Raw genomic sequence first — 26,736 nt, 5'->3', positions numbered from 1 at the left:
AATAGAAGTTGAAATTAAAATTCAAAAGGACCGACAGAAGAGAATATTTGTAGCTCAGGATTGGGATTGTGAGGCCCTTGATGCTCTCAAGAGACGGTTGTTCTCTTGCAGACATTTCATCAACCAAACTAGGTAACATCATCAGTGCTAGGAGGAGGATGTTACCTAGTTTGGATAATGAAACACCTGCAAGAAAACAACCAAGCTCAGAGAACACCAAGGGCCCCAACAAAACCATAGTAAGTTCAAAACCAAGGTATTGTAGTTGTTTTTGGGAAGACTGGAGTCTGGATAGGGAACGGATACATGAAGTTAAGTTTTATCTACTGTATACTTAGGACTGGTTTTTAAGCATCAGGTTGCTGACTCCCACACTTTAAGGAGTTATTTAAGGGCTATATAGCCTGTGCTATATATAACCTTAAGACAACTCACCAACCATAACTACTCGGGGTCTCTAATTCCAATCATAAAGGTATATAACAGCAAGAGTCCAAATGATCACATATGTTGTTTGTTTGTTTGTTGTTTGTTTATTGGATTTATATGCCGCCCTTCTCCCAAAGGACTTAGGGTGGCGTACAACATAAAAAAAACCACGCATATTACAAAAGTTAAAAAGGGAAATTAAATAAAGTATCCAAAAACAAACCCAATTAATATTAACAATAAAAAATTTTAAAAATTAGATTAAAATTAACAATTAAATTAATCATTTATTTTATTCTGTTCAGGCCAGGCCGGCTTGCTGGAAAAGCCAACTTTTTAGGGCGCGTCGGAAGGACTGGAGGTCGGGGATTACGTGAAGCTCCGGGAGCAGCTCATTCCAGAGGGATATATGGGGCAGAACTGTAAGGTAAAGGTTCCCCCGCACCGTTCCACCACAAAACCGTGGACGACAAAATCGCGGTCGACGAAAGTGGGCATTTGACGTCATCACAGCACGACGAAAACATCGCACTGTGATCGAAAAATGTAAAAATAAAGCGAAAACCTTACCCTAACCCCCCCAAACCTAACCCTAACCCTAAGCCTAACCCTAACCCTTAACCTAACCCTAAATCTAACCCTAAACCTAACCGTTAACCTAACGCTAAACCTAACGCTAACCCTTAACCTAACGCTAAACGTAACCCTAACACTCTAAACCTAACCCTAACCCTTAACCTAACCCTAACCCTAACCCTTAACCTAACCCTTACCTTTATGTGAATCGGCTTGCTTTAATTTTATTTTTATTTCAATTTTTAATTTTTTTCGTCGTGCTGTGATGACGTCAAGTGCGCGCTTTCGTCGAGCGTGCTTTTGTGGACCGCGGTTTTGACGGGTCATGCCCCCGCACATGCGTGCTAGACATGTCCAGCTCTAGGGGTGGTGCTCATCTCCTTTTCTAAGCTGAAGACATTTCCGTGGTCATGTGGCTGGCATGACTAAATGCCGAAGGGGCCCGGAGCACTGTTACCTGCCCATCAAAGTGGTCCCTATTTTTCTACTTGCATTTTTTATGTGTTTCGAACTGCTAGGTTGGCAGAAACTGGGACAAGTAACAGGAGCTCACTTAGTTATGTAACCCTAGGGATTCGAACCGCTGACCTGCCGAGCTTCTGATCAACAAGTTCAGCATCTCAGCCACTGAGCCACCACATCCCCTACAGCAGAACGGTAGGGATATATAAACGCCTCCTTGCTAGAACTTTTCTAAAATGTATCTTTGGGGTGGATTAGTCTATGCCAGCTGCAGCATTAAGGAGGGAGCTGAATATACCCTCTGCACAAAGCAATTTAGTAATTATTCAAGTACTGGCTAAAGATCCTATCTATGGACCCAGATAGATTACCCAAGCTGTGTTTTGAAGAGGAGTTGCATAACACGCTTCCTGGCACTGTGGCCGCCCAACTTTCAAATGTCATCTCACAATGTGGATTCTCCATCCAGTTCATGGTCCAATCAGATCTAAAGGCCAAGGAAGCTTTCAAACAAAGCGTCATTGATGTGGCTGCCCAAGATGATAGTGCGGCACTTAATTATGCCAAGTCCTTGAAGTCTCTGACTGGACAGAAAGCTGCCTCCCAGTTAAAAAAATATTTTAACAACCGATATGCCTCAACATTTCAAAAGATCTTTTTCCAGGGCTCGTTTCGAAAAACTAGACTCCATGGTAAAACATAGGAGGTTTCGTGGAGTCCCATTTGAAGAAAAACTGCATTTGTGGCGCGCCAGCCGTTCGATTAAGGGTGGCTCAGTGGCTAAGACACTGAGATTGTCGATCAGAAAAGTTGGTGGTTCAAATCCCTAGCGCCGCGTAAAGGAGTGAGCTCCCGTTACTTGTCCCAGCTTCTGCCAACCTAGCAGTTTGAAAGCATGCAAAAAATGCAAGTAGAAAAATAGGGAAGGTAACACTTTCGTGGGAAGGTAACAGTGTTCTGTGCGCCTTCGGCGTTTAGTCATGCCGGCCACATGACCACAGACATGTCTTCAGACACCGCTGGCTCTTCGGCTTTGAAACGGAGATGAGCACCACCCCCTAGAGTCGGGAACGACTACCACATGTGTGTGTGTATGGGGGGGGGGGACCTTTACCTTTTAGCCATTCAAGACATTGGAATGCAAACTGTTTTCCTCATCATAGGATTATTATTATTATTTTTAAAAACCGAGGCACAGCTGGGAGAGACTATCTTAGTTTTTGTAGGGAACGAAGCTGCACATCACTAGTAAGACTGCACTCTTTATACCAAAGGCCATTTTGAAGAGGATTTAGAACAGATTGAGGTTAATTGTAGAGATGACAACTTACTATGATGAACATGTTGTATTTGTTTGCATCTATTTGTACATTTATATTAGTTTTCTAACTTCCGATAAGCTTGGTAGGCCCATTTTTCACCCTCCCCAGGCTCCGGAGGCTTTCCTGAAGCCTGGAGAGGGCAAAAATGACCTCCCCCAGCCCTCCGGAGGCCTTTCAAAGGCCAAAAATCAGTTGGCCGGCGCGCGTATGTGCGCTGCAGCTCACCTAAAGCAACGGCTTGCGTGCCCTCAGAGAAGGCTCCACCTGCCACCTGCCATCATGGATATAGCACTTTGCTGATATCTGAAATGAAGACACAGAAGGAGGGTGAGACTTATTCTCCAAAGTTCTTTTTTTTAATTAGATTTTTATTAATTTATCGAAATATAAAATACAAAGGAAAAAAAGTAGCAGAAAACTAAGAAAAGGGGGAGGGAAAAGAGATATAATGCAGAGGGAGAAAAGGAAAGTGAAAGACACCGATTTCCGACTCTCTTTAGCACAGTAGAAGATAACATTATAACCACAACTTTTTGCTTTTACACAACAGTGTGTGTACAAGCCATTTCTATAACAATAAGCCTAGTCTCCAGAGTTCTAAATGCAGAATACGGAATAATAAAATCAGGGTCTACATCAGAGGTGGTATTCTGCCGGTAGTGGCGGTAGCGGGAAGCCCCACCCACCTGCCCAGACGTCATCACGGACGCTCTGCGCATGCTCCCGGTCCAGAACCGGTAGCAAAGGTAAGAGGATTTCATGGCTAGTGTACATGCAGTCCTCGCTTAATGACCCATCACTTAGCAACTGCTCAAAGCTACAACAGACCTCCGCAGAGCTTTTTAATGACCCATTTTCACAGAGAGAGGGAGAGAGAGAGGGAAGGAGAGAGAGGGAGAGAAAGAAAGATGATTACATTCTGGGTGCTTGGCAACTGGCTTGATTTATATCCATTTGCAGTATCCTGCAGTCTGGCAACCATGATTTTCGGTGGGTTTTGCTGGAAAAATTGCCCATCGGGTATAATGAACGTAGTGTTCACTTAACAACTGTACTAAAAAAGGTTCGAAATCAGGTGTGGTCAAATGGTGGTCTGCTTAATGACCACCATGGCTTACAATCATAATTCCTGGCTCAATTAGGTTCATAAGTCAAGGACTACCTGTCCTAGAATCTCAGAAAACCTGCCTAAGAATAACAGCAGTGGAATATTTTAAAATGAAAGAAGTCATCTGCTGGAGATGTCTCAATCTGGATGCCTGGACTGAATAATGAGTAAGATTCCGTGGCCATGGAATTGCCTTCTAACTCTTCTTCTTCTTGTTGTGCCATATCCGTCATTGGATGTTGGCAATCCTATTTTTATCAATAGCTGCACGAAAAAGTGCTGCTGAGTTTTGTCCGAACCAGCCCCTTAGATTTTGAAGCCCTGATGTTCTTCTTCTGCCTGGGCCTCATTTGCCTTCAATCTTTCCCTGGGGAATTAAGTGAAGTATGCCGTATTTTTCCAGGTGTCGCATCACATGTCCAAAATATTCTAACTTTTGCTTTTTAATGGTTTTGATTATTTCCCTTGGCTTTCCCGGGCGGCTTATCATTTCTGATTTTGTCAACCCAGCTAATACGTAACAGCAGTCTGTAAATCCACATTTCAAATGCTTTGAGTTTCTTCAAGAGGTCTTCTGTCGGAGACCAACTCTCTACTCCGCAGAATAGAAAAGATGTAACATCTGACAAGCATGATTTTCAAACTTAGGCTTATGTCGTGAGTGCAGAAGACCTTTTCCATTTTGACGAATACTGTTCGAGTTTTCTCTATCCTTGTCTTCGAACTCTAGGATTCTCTTTTCTGATATGAACACAAAACCAAGTTCACTCTTTTCCACTCTTTAAGTACAAAGCAGAATGAATGAGAGACAAGGGCCGGGTTTATACAATATCCAAAGCCGTGGTGCAGTTGTTTGTTTTTTATTCATTGAGCTGATTTATCTTTCTGCTGCCAGGAGCTGAAGACATCAAGTCCAACATTTACTCTTAATGTTCCTCACAACAACAACAACGCCATGGGAGAATTTAAGTTGTGAGACGGTGATTCAAGAGAGATCTAACTTAGAACTAAAAGGACATTTCCTGGCAGTTCGTAAACAATTAATCAGTGGAAGGGCTTTTCCCCAGAAGTTGTGGGTGCTCCAACCTTGGAGTTTTCAAGAAGGGATTGGACAACCATTTGTCTGGAATAGTATAGGACAGGGGTGTCAAACCCACAGCCTGCGGGCTGGATGCGTCATGCACTGGCCACACCCACATCCAGTTTAGCAAATTGGGGGGGGAGTCACAATACGTCACATGATGACGTGACACTGCATGTTTGGCACCCCTGGTATAGGGTCTCCTGTTTGATCAGGGGGTTGGACTAAAAGACCTCTAAGGTCCCTTCCAATCCTACTATTCTATGCTCTATGATTGGGCCCTTGCCACTCTGTGAGCTCCCAGGTCTGAAGGTGAACTAGCTAATCTTGTCACAGTGCTTTGTAAACTCTGATCTAAGTTTAGTATCTTTTTAAATTATGATTTCTTGAACAGACCGTATACTCCGGGCTCAGACTGAAGCACTGAACATAAACACTTCCATACCAACCCCTTTCAAGACATCCAACACAGGAACTAGATTTACACATTAAGCCATAAACCGCAGTTTACAAACTTTAACAGCTGGATTCACCCTGCACACTAAATCAAAACCAAACATGCCATATTGTGGGTTTGCATGCTGCGCAGAGTAGGTCTTTTGCTTCACAATCAAGCTTTTAGTTATTTAAGCCATCCCGCTCATTAAACAAGATGTTAAGCAAGTGGCATTCCACACGCATTGCTTTAATTACCGCAGATGCTTATTATATATCCTTAGTTTCATCTCGATGGTTAACTGTCTTTGGAAGAGGAAAACAAAAATGCTGCAATCACAGAATCACTTGGGATACTCTCCCAGGATCCGGTGAGAAAGCCGACTTCAATTCAGGAAAGTATCATCACCTCTCAAATGTTCTCCATCGGTTCTAACGCAACCCCCTGGAGCAACAAGGGCAGACTGGCGCTCCAGAAGGCTGGCAGGTTTCAACACCCAAGCTGATTTCCTGCTGACAGGACAAATACACCAGGGGTGTGTCAATTGGCTTAGTCCAATACCGCTTCTCCTTCTTCCTGGTTTCCCGACGCAGAGACAGAAAAGAAGAAGCTGTAAGTACAGCCTTTGGCGCGAAGATTAACCAGACCTATCTCCGGCTTTAGAAAGTCTTTCCAACTTGGTTCAAAGCAAGAAATAGTAACTACTAATTATCGGTTTGCCTTTTGTGCAGACTCAACTGGGCGTGCACTGGGCCCTCTCTAGTTTTATAGCTCTCAAGAGGATGGCATCAAATACCCTGGCTCAGATCCATGCCGGTCTTAGCCTTAACAGGATTTGTTTTGTGACTTGTCTGGGTGAAATTAGACATTGTAAATTGTTTGTAAATCACAGAACAATCAAGCAAATTAGTTCTCAACAAATGATAGTTTAGTCTGATACTTGAACCAAGTCAGTAAGATAGACCAAAGTTTCTCAAACTTGGCAACTTTAAGGTGTGTGGGCTTCAACTTCCAAAATTCCTCAGCCAACATGTTCTAGGAGTCGAAATCCACACATCTTAAAGCAGCAAGATTGCTGGTGGCACAGTACTGGAAGAAGGAAGAATTGCCGACTATTCAAGAATGGACTTTAAAAGTAACAAACCTAGCAGAGATGGCTAAAATATCAGCATACTTGAAGGACCATTCAGATGAGAAATATAAGTTGGAATGGAGAAGATGGACTGATTACATTCAAAATAAATATGGGACTAAAAACCTCAGTTAGCTTATGAATGAATGAACAAGGAATGTTACAATTTATCTAAAGTTAGCTTTACAATAAAGGAGTTAAAGTATGTGAAAGTACAATGCTAAAGTTAGTTAGTTTATTTTAGTGTATGATTGTTAAATGTTTATACCCTGTATTTTGCTCTGGGAGGTTGGGGAGGGAGGGGGGGAGGGGATGTGGGATTGGGGCGGAGGGAGGGAAGGGTATACAATTGTAAAACTTATTAAAACTCTTTAATAAAAAAAAGATTGCAAAGCACTGGACTAAAGTAGTAAAACTTATTAAAACTCTTTAATTAAAAAAAAAGATTGCAAAACACTGGACTAAAGTATTTAGTATTTCTCTTTCTTTCTCTCTCTTTCTTTCTCTTCCTTCCTCTCTGTGTGTGGGTGTACATACATCAGTGGTGGGATTCACGTTTTTTTTACTACCGGTTCTGTGGGCGTGGCTTTGTGGGCACGGCGTGGCTGGGAGGCAGCAGGGGCGGGGCCAGCCTGTTTGCCGATTCTCCAAACTATTCAAAATTTTCGTTACCAGAACTTGTCAGTACTATCTGATACCTCTAACATACATTATAAGTATATGTGTATGTATGTATGTATGCACGTATACACACACACACACACACACACACACACACACACACACACACAGTCACTCTTTTATCCCAGGAATGCAATCTTTTATATCCTACAATTATATGACAATATGACATCAGTTGCCATTAATGCATGTCATTACCTCCTTAAGAGACACAGGAGAGCAATTATCATTCCATTTATTTTCTATGTTGCAGCCTCTTGCCAAACATGGCAATTTCAAGATGTGTTAGGACCTTAGAATTCCCAACCAGCATTCGTGTCTGCCCAAGATAAAAACTACGGTCCCTATCCAGAGGGCACCATACAGCTTCTGAACATTTAAGTATTTTCCTAGCAACAAGGAAGCCAATGATCTTCCACAAGTTGAAATAGGTTCTGGTGCTGTTATTTCTCCCCTCAGAATGTAGCACTTATTTAAAAAAAGCCTGTTCCATAAAAATAAGAGCAGTGGAAAGTTCTGCCTTGGGCCTAAAAGCCAGCTGGGTGATTTTGGATCAGCCCGACAATCTCACAGAGTTATTGGTATAGGGAAAAGGGCGCTGGTACTTACCTGATACGCCTCTTCTCATAGTGGGGGAGGAGTATCCAGGATGGGTTGACCTTATCCGCTTGCTGATTGGACTGAGTCAGATAAGCTCTTGGGATATGCCCCTGGTCCACCAGGCACCACCCAGTTATCGGCGAAGAACTCTATCCAACTCGTTGTGCCGTCCACTCCAGACATTTGTTATGGTTTCAAAACTTTTCATTGAATTATAACTTTAACATATTAGTGCAACATCCATCATAACACATGTTACATTACCATGTAAGGGAGGGTCTGGATACTCCTCCCCCACTATGAGAAGAGGCATATCAGGTAAGTACCAATGCCCTTTCTCCATAGTGAGGGGAGGAGTATCCAGGATGGGACGTACCAAAGCTAACACATCCCTAGGGAGGGTAACATACTGAGGAAACATGGCCAAACTAAGCCTGGTGGGGTGTCCCCCCCATCCTATGAACCGCCTGTAAATACCCTGTGACCAAATGCAGCCTCCATCAAGTGTAGTTCCTCACGAAGGGTGAGGAGGAAGACCACGTGGCTGCACTATATATCTCTGTCAATGAGGCCTGCGTTGCCCAGGTTGCAGTGGTGGCTGCACTTCGTATGGAGTGTGCTGTGATAAGGCTCCTCCGCCCCCTCAAAAGGGCCGCTTCTGCTGCCTGCTTCTCTGCTGTCTATCTGGGTATCTTTGCCTGGTACCGCCTGGCACCTGAGTACCCCACATTTGAGCCCCTGAAGGAATCCTGACCTCGGAAGGAGGGCCCGAAGTCTTGTCCCTGGGAGTAGAACCATCTGGGGTAAGGCGCCAACCTGAACTGTCCCATCTTTGGGGCTGTGGGAAGCACCTTCCTCTTGTCCTTGTTCTGGGCCAGGTAGGGGTCCAGAGCTGCCCTGAAAAGGGCATCTCCTGTGAAAGGAGCAGATGCCAGGCGCCACTTGTGGTGTACATCTGCCTGCTACTGTCTCAGCCACAGCAACCTACGAGATGCAATCAATTGCCCTGGAGGCAAACCTGGTTGCTGACAAGGTGGCATCCGCCGAAAATTGGATGGCTGCCACCAGTTTGTTGATGTCCTGATGCACTCTGACCTCGGTGATGGGGATACGTTGCTGCAGCTGCTGCAGCCAGAGTAATGAGGACCTGTTGAAGAAGGAGACAGTGATGGCTGCCTTCACTGCCCAGACAGCTGCTTGATGCCCCCTTTAGAGGGTGAGGTCCACCTTCCTGTCCTCCAACTTCAGAGCCTCCTCTAGTTCCCCTGGTAGAGTAGTGGGGGTATGTAGTGCCAATACTGGAGCATCAATGGCGGGCTGAGATAGCACCCTGGCCACGTCCTGGTCCACATTGAAGAAGGTCTTGTCTGTGGATATGGGCCCTGCTATGGGGGCTGCCCATTGGCACTTGACCGACTCAAGAAAGGCCTTGGGGGTTGGCACCGTGTCGGTCTCAATGGCCTCCTCTTTTGTGGTCTGAACGAAGTAGGACGCGACAGCCAGGGTTCTAAACAACAACGTCTTTATTTCAACAGTCGAACTAGATGACAGCGATTCGAATGGCCAAACCGTGCGCCAGGATATATATATGAACAAGGTAACCAATCGGAGGCCGGGGACTGGGCAGCAACCGCTGACGTCAGTCCCTCGGCCAATCGGTAAGTAACTGAGACCGGCAACAGCCTCTCGCGTCCTGATTGGCTGGGACGCGCCGAGAGGCTGTTGCTGGCTAGAACTTATGCATGTGTAATTAACTACTGAATATGTAACATCCTCATCAAAGATGGTTTATGCAGAGAACCCCTGGTGCTAAGGTGGTGCTTCTGCTGTTCTGTTTCCGAGCTTGGCGGCTGCCTTGGCCTTGAACAGGAGTGACTTATGCAATGAAGGCTGGAACAACCCGGTGAAGGCCGGCTTAGGAGGGGGCATGCCTTCGTCTTCGGATAGTTTATCCTCCCTAACTTCCCCCTCCTTGCAATCCAGGTCACTGTCCTCTTGTGATGAGGCTGAGGAACTAGAGCTGTCTTCTCCCTGGGTTTCCAGACCTTCTGGTATCCTACGAGAGGATGCCACCTGAGGTTGCATTTGTGGCTGTTGAAATGCCGCTGTCAGGCATTGTTGGAAGGCCTGCATCATTAGGTCCTGAAAATTGGGGACCCCTGTGGGGGGTTGCTGGCTGGAACCCATGCCAACCTGTGGGGGGGGGGGGGGAAACCCAGAGGTGGCAGCCCCGTGGGCAGGGCTGAACCCAGGGAAGCCGTATGTGAGGGGGGATTGCCACCCCTGAGAAAGACCCCAAAGACCTGATGTGTCAATAGGGATCCTAGCCTGCAATGTGGGTGCCTCCCCTGTATTTCTGCCTGTTGCAGGGAGTCCAGGGGCCTTCCCCTTCTGTCCCAGGCCTGGGATGGGCTTAAGGCCACTTGCCTTTTTGTAGAGCTGCTCCAGTTTCTTGTGTCTTCGCCTTTCATACTTAGAGGGTTTGGAAGGCTTGTGACAACCCTCTGTCTCCAGCTCCGCCCTGGGAGAAAGGTGCTTTTTCTTGTCTCTAGCCTTTGTCCCCCCCCCTTCTGGGCAGCCTCTGGGGTGATCACTAAACTTGGTTGATCCTCTGCCCCTCTGGTAGGGCTACTGGCTGTTGCTGCAGGTACTTGAGTCCTGCCGATCTCCTCGTTGCCGCTGGGCGCCGCCATCTTGGAACACGTGGCTCCTCCCGGCTTCAAGATGGCTCCCGTACCAGGAGACAAAGGGCACCTCTTTTAAATTTCCTGTTCTGGCGGCTTGTGCTCCGAGGAGCTGCTGCGCGCCTCTGCCGCCAGTTTTTACTTCTTCTGCCTCCTTCTGGCACCGCTAGAGGCTTTGCTCTGCCTGTGGACCCCCTCCAATGAGATGGGCCACGTGGACATTGGCGCGGCGTTTGGAAAGCCACGGTTCGCTGCTTAACCCAGCAGGGAGCAGCGGAGTGCTCCAGTGCCTGGCAGAGTTCCCGCAGCGAGGCTCACCTTCTGGGTGGGGATCCAGCACTACCCTCGCATGTCGGTGGCCCAATTCGCAGTGCTTGAGGAAGCTGCGGCTCGCCGCTCGACCCTGTGGGGAGCGGCGGAACGCTCCGGAGCCGCTGTAGCCTCCACGGCAGGGCTTGCCTTTTGGAATGCTTGTGCCCTTTGTCTCCTGCTTGCCTGGCAGATTTCCTTTTCTGAGTGATACTTGTCTCACTCAGATGCCTGGGCAGCATGCCACCCCCAAGGGGGCTTTTGGCAGACTTTCTTGCAGCTCGGGGAGCTGTCCAGCTTGCTTGCGGCTGCTGCTGTAGGGAGATGAATTAATCCTATTTCTTTCTTTAAAATTCTTTCCAAATTATCAGAGATCCAGGATGGCAAACTATCCAGTTGAGGGACTGAGTCGATAACTGGGTGGTGCCTGGTGGACCAGGGGCGTATCCCAAGAGCTTACCTGACTCAGTCCAATCAACGAGAGGATAAGGTCAACCCTTCCTGGACACTCCTCCCCTCACTATGGAGAAAAAGGAGACAGGAGTATTATGTACAATGCCTTGAGAAATAAATAATAAAGGTGGATAAGGATCTAATGATAATAATAATAATGATTTTGCAAATCAGTGTGAGATTAATCTAGGGAGAGTTTCGAAGATAATTAACTAGGGTTTTCCCAGAGTTAATTAGATTTAACTTTTTGGGTACTAAAATGAGGGTGTTAAGTCTTGCTGGAATCCAATGTCTCATATCAATTAAACCTAATTCTGAATCGTATCTGAAAATAAGTAGAAAGGAGCTGGATACCAAATTAATATTAGGGACTATTAAAGGCAAGTCAATATTAAGTACAATGATCCTGCTATCCTTCACTGAATGTGTTCAAGCACATAACTTTCTGGGAATTTCTATTTGAATTCCCGTGTTGAGCAAAGCATTGGATTCCATGCCCTAAGTATTTCCTAACATTAGTACTCTAAATAGTTAAGAATTCAGGGTTTGGGGTTCTAGAACCATGTTATCTAAACATTCCCTTATTTCAATCTGAGCCTCAAGTTAAAGCTTCAGTGGTTCTCCTTTCAAGTATGTGGAGAATTATTCAATTTACCCTTCTTAAATCAAATATACTATGGAGATCTGGAATTGAAGAACTACTGAAAAGCATCTTATTCGGCCTCCTGTTCAATTTAAGTAACTTAAACATCCAGATTAAATATACCATATTTTTCGGAGTATAAGACACACTTTTCCCCCCAAAAGAGTGTGGAAATGTTGGTGCCTCTTATACACCGAATACAGTCGTTTTTGGCCTCCCGAAGTCCCACACCTACATCCCATTTTTGCAAAAAATGGACCATTTTTTTGCAAAAGCAGAGGCATTTTTGCCTTCCCCCAGCTCCCAGAAGCACTCTGCAGGCTTCAGCAGGGCTGGGGCAAAGCAAAAATGCCCCCATTTTTGCAAAAACAATGTCCCGTTTTTTGCCTCTTTTTTGCAAAAGAGGGGGGGATGTTTTTGCCTTCTCCCAGCCCTGCTGAAACCTGCAGAGCGTTCCTGGGGAGGACAAAAACTTTTTTTTCTTACTTATCTCTTTGAAATCTTGGTGCATCTTATACACTGGTGTGTCTTATAATACGAAAAATACTGTACTCAGCAACTAAGAGGCAATGGCAGGATATGCAATTCACCCGTGGCTGCAACCATTACCAACATCTTGGGTCCATATATTGACATGGCGTTCTAGTATTTTTCTTGAAATTCTGGTACCCGCGAAATCTTTTAACATTAGTGGCATGTTCCACTAATGGCTAAAAGAAAAAAAGGAGACAGACATGCCTGCCAAGAATGAAGAACAAGCTCTTAGCTCTGTTAGCGACTTTAGCATCATCATCATCAACAACAACAACAACTACAACAAAAAAGCCTTTGGCATAAAGTATATCTTAGCTCAAAATCTCAGGAAAATTTGTTTACGTGGTGCAACTAAGCTTTTTGCTACAATTAGTAGTTACTATTTCTTGCTTTGAATTGTTCAGTGTTATGATTAAAGGAAATGCTGTTTGCTCAGTGTGTTTGAACTATACATGATCAAAGGCTAAATAAGACAACCTTTTATGTATAACCTTAAAGGACAAAAGTGTGCTTGCTAGTACGCATTCTTTCACAAGCAATCAGCAACTAAAAGGAAACCGCAACACAAAATAAGCTAAGTCTGAAATAGCTATTCTCCCATTTGAAGTCTTTCTCCCTCCATATTTTAATCGCTGAACACTGTACAGTATTGTATAGTTCACTTCACACGCTTGAAGCTGCCATTTTAACCAACTGGCTGGATTCGCAATGAAAGGTTGAATCGTGGTTTACAATCTGTAGTAGCAGGATGGACTTATGACCTCACTATTGTTTAAGTGAATTACCCATGGTCGTTAAGTGAGACATCACATGACTGCAACTTGTGATTTTACTGCTGGATCCTCCCCAGGGTCCGTTCGTCAGAATCCAGCGGTGAAGGGCACAGATAGTAATCATGTGACCAGGGGACGATGCAACAATAACAGTCGCAAGGGAGAGGACTGGTTGAAAGGTTGTTTTTTCAGCACTATTGTAACTTTGAATGACCGCTAAAAAGGGCAGTTGCTAAGTGAGGACTACCTGTAAAATTAAGTTTAATAACCAATATTCACTTTCTTATTTCTCTTCCTACCACACACACCCCGTTGCTTTTATCCAAGGGGGGAGAGGAGTTAATTCTCTCATTGATTGAAAATGACAGAAGAAATGCGCAGTGGGTAGACTGCAGTACTGCAGGCCACTTCAGCTGACTGCTAGTTCAGCAGTTCAGCGGTTCAAATCTCACCGGCTCAGGGTTGACTCAGCCTTCCATCCTTCCAAGGTGGGTAAAATGAGGACCCAGATTGTGGGGGCGATATGCTGACTCTGTAAACCGCTTAGAGAGGGCTGAAAGCTCTATGAAGCGGTATATAAGTCTAACTGCTATTGCTATTGCTATTTCCCCTCAACTTGAATTATAGGCCTTTTTAAAAAAAAAAAATGTCATGTGTCTTCCTATGCAGCACTGCCTTATATTTGCGACTCAACTGACTTGGGCAAGTTTGACACAACCCTGCTAGATTACCGCAACGGGGTTTAAGTAGGGTTGCCCTTGAAGACCTGGAAGCTAAAGTTAGTCCAAAGTATAGCAGTCTCTGCTGAGGAGGGATTCCAACACCGTGCTTCTGCATTGAGGCCTCTGCACTGCTTTCACAATAGGTTTCCGTAATTCTAGGTGCTGTTTTTAACCTTCAAAGCCCAGAGATCATGTCTTCCAACCAGAAATAACTCACCCTGTGCGCATTCCTCTCCAAAAGAGCTGTTCCAGGTCTCCATCCCAAGTGAAGCTAGGAGAAGGAAGGTTCAGAGCCCTGTCTTCTTAGTAGCAGGCCCATTATGAACTCCCTTCTACCATGGGGCGAGCTCTCACCTTCCTTGCATTTCCCAAAACTGTGAAAATCACCTAGCTTTGCCGACTTGCTTGGGGCTCACAGAGCATGCAACCTTGGAGGCACCCACCTTCTGTTTTAGGTAAAGCTAAAGGTTTCCCATATCCAGTTGTGTCCGACTGGGGTGGGGGGGTAGGAGGAGAGAAGATCATCTCCATTTCTTCGCCAAGGGAGCCAACGTTGTCCGAAGACATTTCTGTGGTCATGTGGCCATTAGGACTATAATACAAGGCTCATGGAATGCTGTTATCTTCCCACAGAAGTGTTACCTATTTGCATTCTTTCGAACCGCTAGGAGGGCAAGAACTGAGGCAAGGGGCAGGAGCTCAACCCGTCGCACAGCGCTTAAGTCTCCAACCTGCCAGCTTTCCAGCTGACAAGTTCAGCATCTGTAATCGCTGAGCCATCATCACACACACACAAACCGCTGTATTATTAATATTATCCTTGTTTTAACTGCCCCCAGCAGAATAGTATTAATATTTTTTTATATTTAAATTGTACGCTGCCCAGAGTGAATCGGTGAGTGAGCTATATAGCTCGATGACTGGATGGATGGATGGAGGTGGGGGGGAGGACAGACAGACAAGCTTTGGGCAAAGACAGAGACATGGGTAGTTAGGGTCGCTTTTTGAATGCAAACATCTCCTTTTCTTCTGGGGTTGCCCTGAGCTGTGAGAAGCAGAGATGGCCCAGAAATATTGAAACAAACAACACCAAAGGTGTTAGCTAATTTGTTATTCAGTGCATGGTGCAAACTAAATGATGCAGCACAGCCCTAGCACTCCAGTATGCTTTATTTATGTGTGTAAATGTATTCATTTATACATTTGATGCAGCTGCCCATCTCTCAAAAAAAACAGTGACTCCAGGCGGCGAACAAGAATCGAAACCCAAAATAAATCATGCTATAAATAACAAGCAGAAACAAAAAAACTGAACATATTATTAGGCTAACTGTAAAGTAATAGATGCATTATAGGTGGTTTTATATACTAAAGTTATTTTTTATTTTTCACCCAGTTTCAATTATGTTTTTCATTATATCTCTTTCATACGGTTTTATCATTTGTAAACTGCCCAGAGTCACTAAGATATTGAGGTGGGCAATGTCTAAATCTGATTTAAATAAATTAACATACACACAAGGTCTAAAATGTTCCACTTCAAGTTGTAGGACTAGAATCACAACAGATCAGCCAATAGAGCTCACTTACTTTCCCAGCCCCAAAGCTTTAGGTAACAAGCAGATTTTAATGCCTTAGGTAAAGGTTCCCCTTGCACATATGTGCTAGTCCTTCCCGACTCTAGGGGGCGGTGCTCATCTCCATTTCAAAGCTGAAGAGCCAACCTGTCCGTGGACGTCTACATGGTCATGTGGCTGGCATGACTAAACGCCAAAGGTGCACGGAACGCTATTACCTTCCAATCCAGAGGTGGGTTGCTCCCAGTTTGGCCTGGTTCGGCCGAACTGGAAGTGGAATTCAAGCCTGGGTCAAGAACCAGCAGTGACCCAGACCTGCCACTTCCCAAACCGGTTCCCTCACTGCCGCTGGCCCGCCGCCATTTTGGTTTTTAGTTACTGTGTGTGCGCAGTTCACTATAAATTATTCTGTGCATGTGTGAAGAACAATTTACATTGAACAGCACAAACATGCTGTTGTAAACCAGTAGTAAAACCGGCAGCAACCCATCACTGTTCCCACCAAAGATGGTTCCTATATTTCTACTTGCATTTTTACATGCTTTCGAACTGCTAGTTGGCAGAAGCTGGGACAAGTAACGGGAGCTCACTCCATTATGTGGTGGTAGGGATTCGAACCGCCGAACTTTCTGATGGACAAGCTCAGCATCTTAGCTACTGGGCCACTGCATCCCTTTAATGCCTTACAAAAGGAATAAAAGAATTGGGGATATCAGAACTTCGAGGGGATATTGTGAGAACCTCAAATTTGATAAACCATAGTCAACTCAAAAGCACTACCTTTCCAGATTTGCTAAGTAACCTGGATCCATTTAATTGGGGCTGCTGAGAATTGAATCTTGGATTTCAAGAATTCAGAACATGTCCACAATCCCCGGAATGTGGCTCTTTCTTGTTCATCTACAAGGAAGAAATTCACTCTTATTGTGTTTTACTGAACTACTGGTGCCGTTCTCACCCATTTTTAAAGAGACATATCCAATTATCAGCGAAGTTAAAGGGGGGAGGGGAGGAAGCATTTATACCAGTGTTTTTCAAACTTGCCCATTTTAAGCTGGATGGACTTCAATGCCCAGAATTCTCCAGCCAGCATGGGGAATCTGGGAGTTGAAGTCCACAGATCTTAAAATGATCAAGAAAGGTTCTTACTGATGGAAATTCCAGAAACAGCCCTGCCCTATACCAGGGCTCTCTAAACTTGGCAACTTTAAGGCTTGTGGACTTCAACTCCCAGAATTCTCAACCAGCATTGAATTGTGTCTTATGGTCCTATATATTACTTTAAAAATACAGATAGTCTTCAATTTACAGCCATAATTCAGCCCAAAATTTCTGTTGCTTTAAATGAGACATTAGTTAAGTGAGTTTTGCCCCATTTTACAACCTTTCTTGCCATAGATGTTAAATGAATCGCTGCAGCTGTTCAGTCACCAACATGGTTATTGCCGTATATTCCGCCGTATAAGGCGATTGGGCGTATAAGACGACCCCCTAATTTCAGGTGCCCGCAAGCCGGCTGAAGGCCTCCGCACTGATGGGCTTTCGTACTTTGAGCTCAGCGCCTTCCTCCTCCAGACCGCCAGCCAGACCTTACTAAGCCATCACAGCGCTCATCCATCCACATGCCCAGGCAAGGAGCGCCGAGATTAACGATTGAAAAGCCGGCGTCTGCATTAGTGGCGGCGCGCCTTTTTCTTTTGTTTTTTTGGTATGGTCTTTCTTATATGCGGCGTATAAGACGACCCCTGGTTTTTGAAATAATTTTTTGGGGTTAAAAAGTCATCTTATACACCAGGAAATACGGTAAGTGAATCTGGCTTTCCTTGACTTTGCTTGTCAGAAGGTTGCAAAAGGAGATCACATGACGCCTGGACACCACAATCATAAATATGTCAGTTGCCAAGTGTCTGAATTTTGATCATGTGACCATGGGGATGCTGCAACAGTCGTGTGAAAAATAGTCAAAAGTCACGATTTTCAGTGCTGTTGTTACTTCAAATGGTCACTAAGCATGCTGTCATAAGTCAAGGACTCTCTGTTCTAGAGAACATCTAGAGAAGGAAGCTCATTTTAAATCTTCATAGCATAACAGCAATCAACCAAATTATATTTCACCTAAGTTTCATTAAGGTTCAGCGGGAAAATGCAGAGATTTTTTGCCTTTAAACTGAAATATGAAAAACTTGGAAATTTGATGATTAAAGTAGATCAAAAGGAGTAAACTCTTTCCTGCCACCCAGTTGGCCCAAAGACAAACACAGAACTAACACTGTTTCTCTGAGTAAGAATCTATTACTTTTGAGTAAGAGACTGTTTAAACTTGGGGAAATGGAATTAAGAAAGAAGAAGACAGGCTGTAGTTGATTAGAACAAATTTTACAGTTAAGTTGGACAGTGGATGCATTCAAGCAAACAATGTTTTAAATTGAATACTGGCGTCAAACAAAGGGCTGCATTGATCGACCAAATTATCTCCTTCCAACTTTTATAATTTTTGTCCTATTCCAGCAAGCTAATCTTTATAGATTTTGAAAGAGTGAAGGCAGAGAGAGCTTCTGCTAAGTAAGTATTACTTTTCATCATTAGTTAATAGAATTAGCTGAAGCAAAGATTCCCTTCTTTCTTATCTCATCAAGCAATGAAATGTTATTTCTGCATTGCAAGTATGAAGCGGAGCGCATTGGGATTATCTGCCGGGAAGAAGAAACAGGATTATAGGAAACTATATGCAAGTTTCATTCTTCAGTTTCTCTCTTGGGGGAATGAACATTTGAAAGAGAGAGAGAGAGATCTCAACTTCCGAATTGGCATGCTCCTCTCCAAGCAGCTGGCCGCTTCTGAAATAAAAATCTTTTTATAATGCATTCAGCGTTTTCTCTCCTTCTCCTAAGCCACAAAAATATCCCTTTCTGAAAGTGCAATTTACATACAGTACTAAATTGTCCAGGTTTTTTTCTACAGATTTTGAGCACAGCAAATTTCCATTTTAGGAAAACAAAAACCAATTTTTTTTGGTCTTTTACAGAGATAGAACATACCAAAACATAGACAAGAATAAATAATTTAGTTTATGCTCCATGTTTTGAATTCCAGCTCCCATACAGGTAGAGCTCAACATACAACCATTCATTTAGTAACTCTTTGAAGGTATAATGACACTGAAAAAATGACTTAGGACCATTTAGGACCATTTTTTCACACAAACATTACAGCATTCCCACAGTCACATGATCAAAATTCAGCCTCTTGGCAACTGGCATATATTCAAACAGCGTGGCACGACAAAACCGCAAAGCCCTTATCCACGGAGACATAAGCGTGTCGCTAAAGCCGCGACATCATCACCACACGTCATCACCGCCGCGACAACAGCGCGGCAACAGAAGGGCACTTTAAAATGGCGCCGCGGCAGAAAGCCGATTTCAATTAAGGTAAGGGTTAGGATTAGGTTTAGGGTTAGGTTTAGGGTACTGAGTGCTTGGGAATGCGCGGATTTGCCCTCCGCGATTATGTCATTGCGGGAGGGTCGCGTTTTTCCTTAGCGCTTAGAATGGCGCGAATTAGTCTTCGCGCTTATGTCTCCGTGGATAAGGGCTTCGCAGATTTGTGGTGGAACCTTCAAACAGAGGCAATTTAATTTGGATTCTGGTGTACATTGACTATACGGGCTCCTTCTGACTATGTAATTCCATATTTTTTGTCCTATTCCAGCAAGCCAATTCATACAGATTCGGAAGAACTCGAGAAGAAGTGGAAAGTAAAGGCCAAAGTTATCACAGGGGTGGTAGGAGCCCTTGAGGCTGTCACCCCTAAGTTGGCTCCAATAGATCCCCAAAATGGCATCTGAGCTCTCGGTCCAGAAAATTGCAGTGCTAGGAACAGCTAAGATCTTGCACTGAACTAGTGGTGAAATTCAATTTTTTTACTACCGGTTCTGTGGGTGTGGCTTGGTGGATGTGGCAAGGGAAGGATACTGCAAAATCCCCATTCCCACCTCACTCTGGGGCCAGCCAGAGGTGGTATTTGCCGGTTCTCTGAACGACTCAAAATTTCTGCTACCGGTTCTGCAGAACCTGCTGAATTTCACCCCTGCACTGAACCTTTGGCAGAGGACCCAAAACTCAGGAAGACACACACCACTAATGTGTGTGTGTTTTTATATAGAGATAGCCCTTGACTTATGTCCATAATTGAGCTCAAAATGTCTGTTGTTAAGTGAATTTTGCCTCATTTCAAGACTTTTCTTGCCATAGTTAAGTGAATATATACAATTGTTCAAATAGTAACACGGTTGTTAAATGAGTCTGGCTTCCTCAATGTCTTTGCTTGTTGGGTCGCAAAAGGTGATCACATGACCCTGGGACGCTGTATAAATATAAGCCAGTTGCCAAGCATCTAAATTTTGAGTGCTGTTGTAACTTTGAACGCTCACTAAACGAAAGCTATATATATTATATTATATATTATATATTATATATTATATATTATATATTATATATTATATATTATATATTATATATTATATATTATATATTATATATATTATATATATTATATATATTATATATTATATATTATATATTATATATATTATATATGTATATATAATAAGTTATTATGATGGCGTCTCCAGCTCACAACTTCTAGCTTCTCCTATGGTAGAAGTCATTAGCTCTACCCATCTATCTTTAACAGTTCCCCAGTTAACTGTTTAACCAAGTGGAGCACAATACCCATACAAATGAGCCAAGGCACAGAAAATTAAACCTGCCGGATCTACCTTCCTTTGAGATGCTATCATTTGGATAAAAGGATGGAACTGGGTTGGTAATTGCTCTCCTTCTCTCCTTTGCATCACCTCTCAAGCAGAGCTGAGCTACCGTATTTTTCGGCGTATAAGACGCACCGGAGTATAAGACACACCAAGATTTTGAAGAGGCAAAAGTTTTTGCACTCTGCAGACCTCCCAAAAAAGGCCAGTTTTTCGTGAAAACAGACCCATTTTTTGTTTAAAAAAAGAGGGCATGCATAACCTTTAGGAGGCTTATAGAGTGCTCCTGGGGGCTGTGGGGGCAAAAACAAGCAAAAAACGGTGCGTTTTTCACTCATTTTTGCCCTCCCCAGCCCCCTGGAGCACTCTGGAAGCCTCCTAAAGGCTCTGCACAGCCATTTTTGCAAAGTGGACAGGGTTTCAGGAGGCCAAAAATGCTATATTCAGTGTATAAGACGCACCCAGATTTTCACCCTCTTTTTTGAGGGAAAAATGTGCATCTTATACTCTGAAAAATACGGTATCTGGATTAAACAAGCTTTTGGATCAGATTCCTGCTTCTGTCTCAGCCAAAATGTCTTTTTACCCAGTTGAAACATTTTTATAATTCAGGCTTTTTCTTTTGCATTCAAGCCTTCTGACAGCTTGAGGGGGAAAGGGGGGAAAGATTAGTGATCCCACAAGGGGATCAAAAATGTGCTCCTTACCCTAGAGGTCAAACAGAGGAAAACTCCCAACATCTCACAGACCCAAGAAGTGTAGTTACAGAATGTTCCCAGGAGTGGCTCCTCCTGGTTTAATGCCAAGAATCAAGAGAGGAAAACAAAGTGGAAGCATCCAGTGGGTGAGAAGGAACAGGAAACAGAGCAAAATGCAGGATTTCAGAACTATGACAGAAGTGAAGTTGAGTCAAATTACAGGAGAACCTTCTCATCTCTTTTCAGAGACTAAGGTCATGCCACACCTTACTAAGATCTTGGCCTACTTACGGTAATTCCTTTTAAGATAGGCGCTATTCACCCGGGGGGGGGGGGAAGAGTTAGGGTTTCTGGTTTTCTACCTTAGGTGCTGAGATAACATCTTTTCATTCTCGGTGGCATCTTCCAAATTGTACATGAGAATCCTTCTTGCTGTCCCATGTTTTCTGTCTTTAGCAGCCTGAAATTTCACCGACCCTTCCCCACATTAAAAAAACAAAAACAAATCACAGTGGAAAGTATTCCTTCTTCTAGGGTTTAATTGAGGCATGAGAAATTGGAAGATGCTGTAAAAGTCATTGTATGCGCATGGGAAGATAACATAAGCCTACACATCTCTTGCTATCAAATATATAAGTAACTAGCCGATAACCTGGCATTGCCCGGGTATTTATTTATGGGGGGTGGGGGGAAATGTCGGGACCAAACGTAATTTCTAATGTTGGATTTTCCCTTTTACCAGAGGGAACCCTCTTGTGGAGTACTGTGAAGCCGTTACCATGGCAATTCCACTAGGCTGCACAGTAGAAGCCATTTTATGGCAGTACAATAGAAGGCATTTCAAGGTACAACAGGCTGTATCTTAACAGAACAGTATTTGTTTCCAGAGAGTAAGCCATCTGTGTACCAAATTTGGCTGAAATTGCTCAAGGCGTTCCAGAGTTATGCTGGAACACACACACACGCAGAGCCATATAATGATGGTTTGCAAAAAACTCTTCTCCCCATGCTTAATCTCTTTACTGTAAATCTTTTCTGCTTTGGGTGGAATTGCTTTTTCATCAAACTGAAAAAGAACACCTTGATGGGTCTTCAAAAAACTAAGTAGGACCAGTCCTGTTTAGCACTTGGGACAGGCGACCACTATGAAATCTCAGGCCCATCAGGCTAGACTGGAAAGCTGAAAAAACAACACAGAAGGCAGCAGCGGGGAGCATCGTCCATATTACTGCCAAGAAAACAGCACAGGGATGGTCATGAACGCACTAAGAGTTGACCTTAACTCAAAACTTTCACTGGAAAAAAAAAGGCAGGATTTTTCTGCATAGCCCTAGGAGAGAAAAAATAAGCTGCCTTAGCAGTCTAATAACCAGTTTTGGAGGCTCACTTGCATCCAACCTCATAGAAGAAACTCACCAGAAATTTACTCTACATAAATTGGGGAATACTTTTTAGGTGTTCACCAAATGACTAAAAGTACAGGTAGTCTTCAACTTACGACTACGATTTAGCCCCAAACATCTGTTAGTGAGGTGGTTGTTAAGTGAGCTGTGCCCCATTTTACAACCTTTCTTGCCACAGTTGTTAAGTTACTAACACGGTTGTTAATTGAATCTGGCTTCCCCATTGACTTTGCTTGTCAGAAGGTTGAAAAAGGTGATCACATGACATTGGGAAACTGCAAACCATCATAAATACGAGCCAGTTGCCAACCATCATAATTTTGATCACGTGACCATGGAGATGTTGCAACAGGTGTAAACCCGGTCATAAGTTGCTTTTTTCAGTGCTGTTGTAACTTCAAACAGTCACTAAACAAACTGTTGTAAGTCAAGAACTACTTGTAGTTCTTGCTCATGCAGTGATAACTTTCATCATTTCAAGATGATGAAACTTATTCCTTTTTGATAATTTACTGTTTCAATGTCCTAGCTAACGATGCTTGGTTAATGGCATTACTTCAATTTGCTTTTCTTTCTTTCTTTCTTTCTTTCTTTCTTTCTTTCTTCTTTCTTTCTTTCTCAGGGCGCAGCTCTTTCCATCACTTCTCTAAAAAGAAACACGCTCCAAATCTAGCACACAAAAACTATTGAGACTTTGTTATGACCCACCAAGGCTCCTAAGAAAACCGAAACTAATGGTGCTACTTCCAAGTATAATTTGAACCCTCTCAATATTGTGGGTTCCTATTTATCTTTGCAGTTTCCATTTACTGTAAATAAATCTGGCCTTTGCAAAAGCCAGATTAAATATGTTGCCATCAGATGTGCTAATTAGTAAATGTCAAAAGATTTCCATTTCTCAAATATATTGTCCCTCTAATGGTATTGACCTTGAAACTGTGGATCATATTTTATTGCATATTGCATAAGTTTTACAAACATTTTTCGCAGAGTATTATCTGGCCTAATTTTAAATTCAAGGCCAGGAAAGATATTGCTGAAAAATGTTTTACTCTCAGCTAAAAAACCTAAAATTATAGGGTCAACAGCCACATTTTTAACTACAGGTATAAAAAAACCTTTGCTAATAAATTAACACACTTTAAATGCTTTGTGTAATATCTATGTATTTTATTTGTTAAACTGTGTTATCTTACATCAAACTTTTGAACAATATATGTACTTTGTTATTTGACACTTTCAGCTATATAATTATAACTACAACAATAATAATGTGGTTGAACTCACTGAAAATTGTGGCTTTTACACAGATGAAATAATACTGTACCATAAAAATAAGCCAATGAAAGAGAAGGTACTTTGGGGAAGTAATGTGGCTCCAGTACTAGTTTAAACACTGAATTTTGGCAGATCTTAAGCACAGTGAATTCTGTAAAGAAATTGTTCTTTTCAATAAGGGCTATCCAAGCCAGATGTGATCAAAACATTTCAGGATGAATAATACGGAAAAATTACAAAACATTGGCATTTTTAGACATCTATGTATCTGTCTGTGTCTGTCTGTCTGTCTGTCTGTCTGTCTGTCTGTCTGTCTATCTATCTATCTATCTATCTATCTATCTATCTATCTATCTATCTATCTATCTATCTATCTATCATCTGTCCTTATAGACCCAAACTAGCCAACTCCTTTGGGCAGCATGCAAAAATTGATTATGTGTCAAGTGGTTTTTGATTCGTAGCCACTTCACAAATTTTCTCCATGGGGCTTGCAAAAAGAAATTAATAGTAAATATCTCAGCAATTTAAAAAGCCTCAAACAAAAACGCAATTAATTGCAACAAAATAATAGAAAACAAGAGCAAACATTTGTATCTTTATTAATCCTCTTAGGCATGATGAAATGATTTTGGAAGGCAGGGACTTCCTGAATGAAAGGAGAGTAGGGGGTCAGTCATGGGGTGGGTGGGTGAGATAGCATGTTGCATAAGTGGGAAGGTATAAAAAGGTTTGTCTTCCATTCCAAGCTTCCTAGACCTGATGCTGGGAGGCATTTAGAGCAGGTCCTGTTCAGTGTTCAAATTGGATGGGCAGCCTTACGTTGCACAGGTGGTCCTGATGCTGCCAGCCAGGTGACACACTATGGAAGTCTTTCTAAATGATGGTTTTGGCCTAGAAGCCAATTAAATAAACCAGCATAGCAACAATAATACCAGTATACCGTTTTAGTCACTAGAAAAGCTGAATATAAATAGTTGCATGATTATCTCCATTCCACCAGCCAAAGAAAACTCAGAATCTCACCACTTATACCCTTCAATCACAGATTTCTTAAATCACACCCATCCTTCGAAGAATACAAGGTTGCCAACAAGGCTCTCATTCCGGGTTTTTTGGGGCTCCCCACGAATCCAATGAGGTAGTTTGAGAATAAGTCAAGGCTGTCCATCTTGATACCGATTTTGTGGCTAGCCTCGTTTACTCTCAACTTCGCTTACACTCCCAACTTCGCTTCACTTTTGATCTCGGCAGAAACCACCCAAGAACTACCGTAAGTTCCAACATTCCGAAATAGAACGTTCCTACGGAACATTTCAACGCTCAAGATTCCAAATGAGAAAGTGGAAAGAAACGCGCCTCTTTAGCCCACTATTAACCGTAGCCGACGCCCCCAAAATGTATGCTCAAGCCCCAGCCGGGAATCCCGGGAAGCAAACCCCCTTTTGGGGGCTGAGGCGGCTCAACTCAGAGGCAGCTTCTTAATTCCCCTGAGCCCCCCTATCCCCTTTTAATGGGAAGCGCGCGGCCCCCGCCTTCTCCCAGGGCGCGGCGCCACACCTCCGCCAGGGCGCACGGAGAAGCGCCTCTCCAAAGCCGTCGCCGTGCGCTCAGGGCGCACCTGGCCGGGAGTGGCACCCTCCCTCCCTGCCACCAATTTCTCACCCGATTTCTGACTTCCGCAGACAAGCCGTAGCTGGGACCCTTGTTGAATTGGTTACTGCTCATCCTCTTCCGGAACAGGACGGAATCTCCAACGAAGGCGAGACGCGCTCAAGACCGTCTCAGCGGGCCGCCACTTTCAGCGCCTCCTTCTTCTTACCCGAAGTTTTGGGGCCAACAGAGCGCCGCCTCCCTCTTGCTGATTGGCCAGGAGTTGAAATAGCCTTATAAGGGCACAAAGAGCCGAATTCCTGAAGGATGGGAGTTTCCTGTGTGGGTCTTTTTCCAGAAACCCCAAGTGTCCTGGGCATCCCCCCCCCTCTAAATTGAATCCAAGTGGTCAAGGCAGTTCTTGTTCCCCTCCCGTCGGTTTCCCGGGTTGCCCGCTTTTTCAACAGATCCGGCGATTCAACAGGTTTCTTTCGCTAGTTCTAGGCTGCATAAACAGAGGGATAGAATCAAGATCCTGTGAAGTGTTAAATACCACTTGATAAGGCCACACTTGAAATCCTGCATTCAGTTTTGGTCGCCATGATGTAAAAAAGATGTGGAGACTCTAGAAAGAGTGCAGAGAAGAGCAACAAAGATGATTAAGGACTGGAGGTTAAAATATGTGAAGAGCGGTTTCAGGAACTGGGTATGTCTAGTTTAATGAAAAGAAGAAGTAGGGGAGACATGATGATAGCAGTGTTCCAATATCTCAGGGGCTGCCACAAAGAAGAGGGAGTCAATCTATTCTCCAAAGCACCTGAGGGCAGGAAACTAATGAAGGAGAGAAGCAACTTAGAACTGAAGAGAAATTTCCTGACAGTTAGAACAAAATCAGTGGGACAACTTGCCTCCAGAAGTTGTGCATGCTCCAACACTGGAAGTTTTTAAGAAGATGTTGGATAACCATTTGTCTGAAATGGTGTAGGGTTTCCTGCCTAAGCAGGGGGTTGGACTAGAAGACCTCCAAGGTCCCTTCCCTGAGCCGAGGTGGCGCAGTGGTTAAATGCAGCACTGCAGGCTACTTCAGCTGACTGCAGTTCAGCAGTTCGGCTGTTCAAATCCCACTAGGCTCAGGTTGACTCAGCCTTCCATCCTTCCGAGGTGGGTAAAATGAGGACCCAGATTGTTGTTGGGGGCAATATATGCTGACTCTGTAAACCGCTTAGAGAGGGCTGAAAGCCCTATGAAGCGGTATATAAGTCTAACTATTGCTATTGCTTGCTATTGCCTTCCAACTCTGCTATTCTATTCTACTAAAGCTGTGCTCTAAATATGGAATTTGGGCACCTCATTCCCCCTTTGCCCCCACTAGACTTCCTTGCCCTGCATCCCTATAGCAACTTGACACCAGTTATTGCAAGAGTAACTGAAACAGGCTTTATTTAATCTATCCAATTGACTGGGTTCACCC

The 26,736-nt window shown here is 43.7% G+C and overlaps 1 protein-coding gene across 1 annotated transcript in view; it reads right to left on the bottom strand.

The window, feature by feature from the left end:
* The window catches only part of CNN2 (calponin 2), a 45,564-nt gene extending 20,082 nt beyond the window's left edge, over positions 1-25,482 (bottom strand). The window contains exon 1 of the mRNA XM_087702506.1: positions 25,338-25,482. Within this exon, the coding sequence (XP_087558632.1) occupies positions 25,338-25,400 (63 nt within the window). The 5' untranslated portion in view covers positions 25,401-25,482. The remainder of the gene's footprint in view (positions 1-25,337) is intronic.
* Positions 25,483-26,736: the final 1,254 nt, after the last annotated feature.

This window comes from Thamnophis sirtalis, unplaced genomic scaffold (genome assembly GCF_051295495.1).
Source record: "Thamnophis sirtalis isolate CommonGarterSnake01/CBP01778 unplaced genomic scaffold, rThaSir2_p1.2 scaffold_1, whole genome shotgun sequence".
Lineage (NCBI taxonomy): Eukaryota > Metazoa > Chordata > Lepidosauria > Squamata > Natricidae > Thamnophis > Thamnophis sirtalis.
The sequence above is the reverse complement of the archived record's forward strand: the minus strand, read 5'-3'. Positions and strand labels throughout refer to the sequence as shown.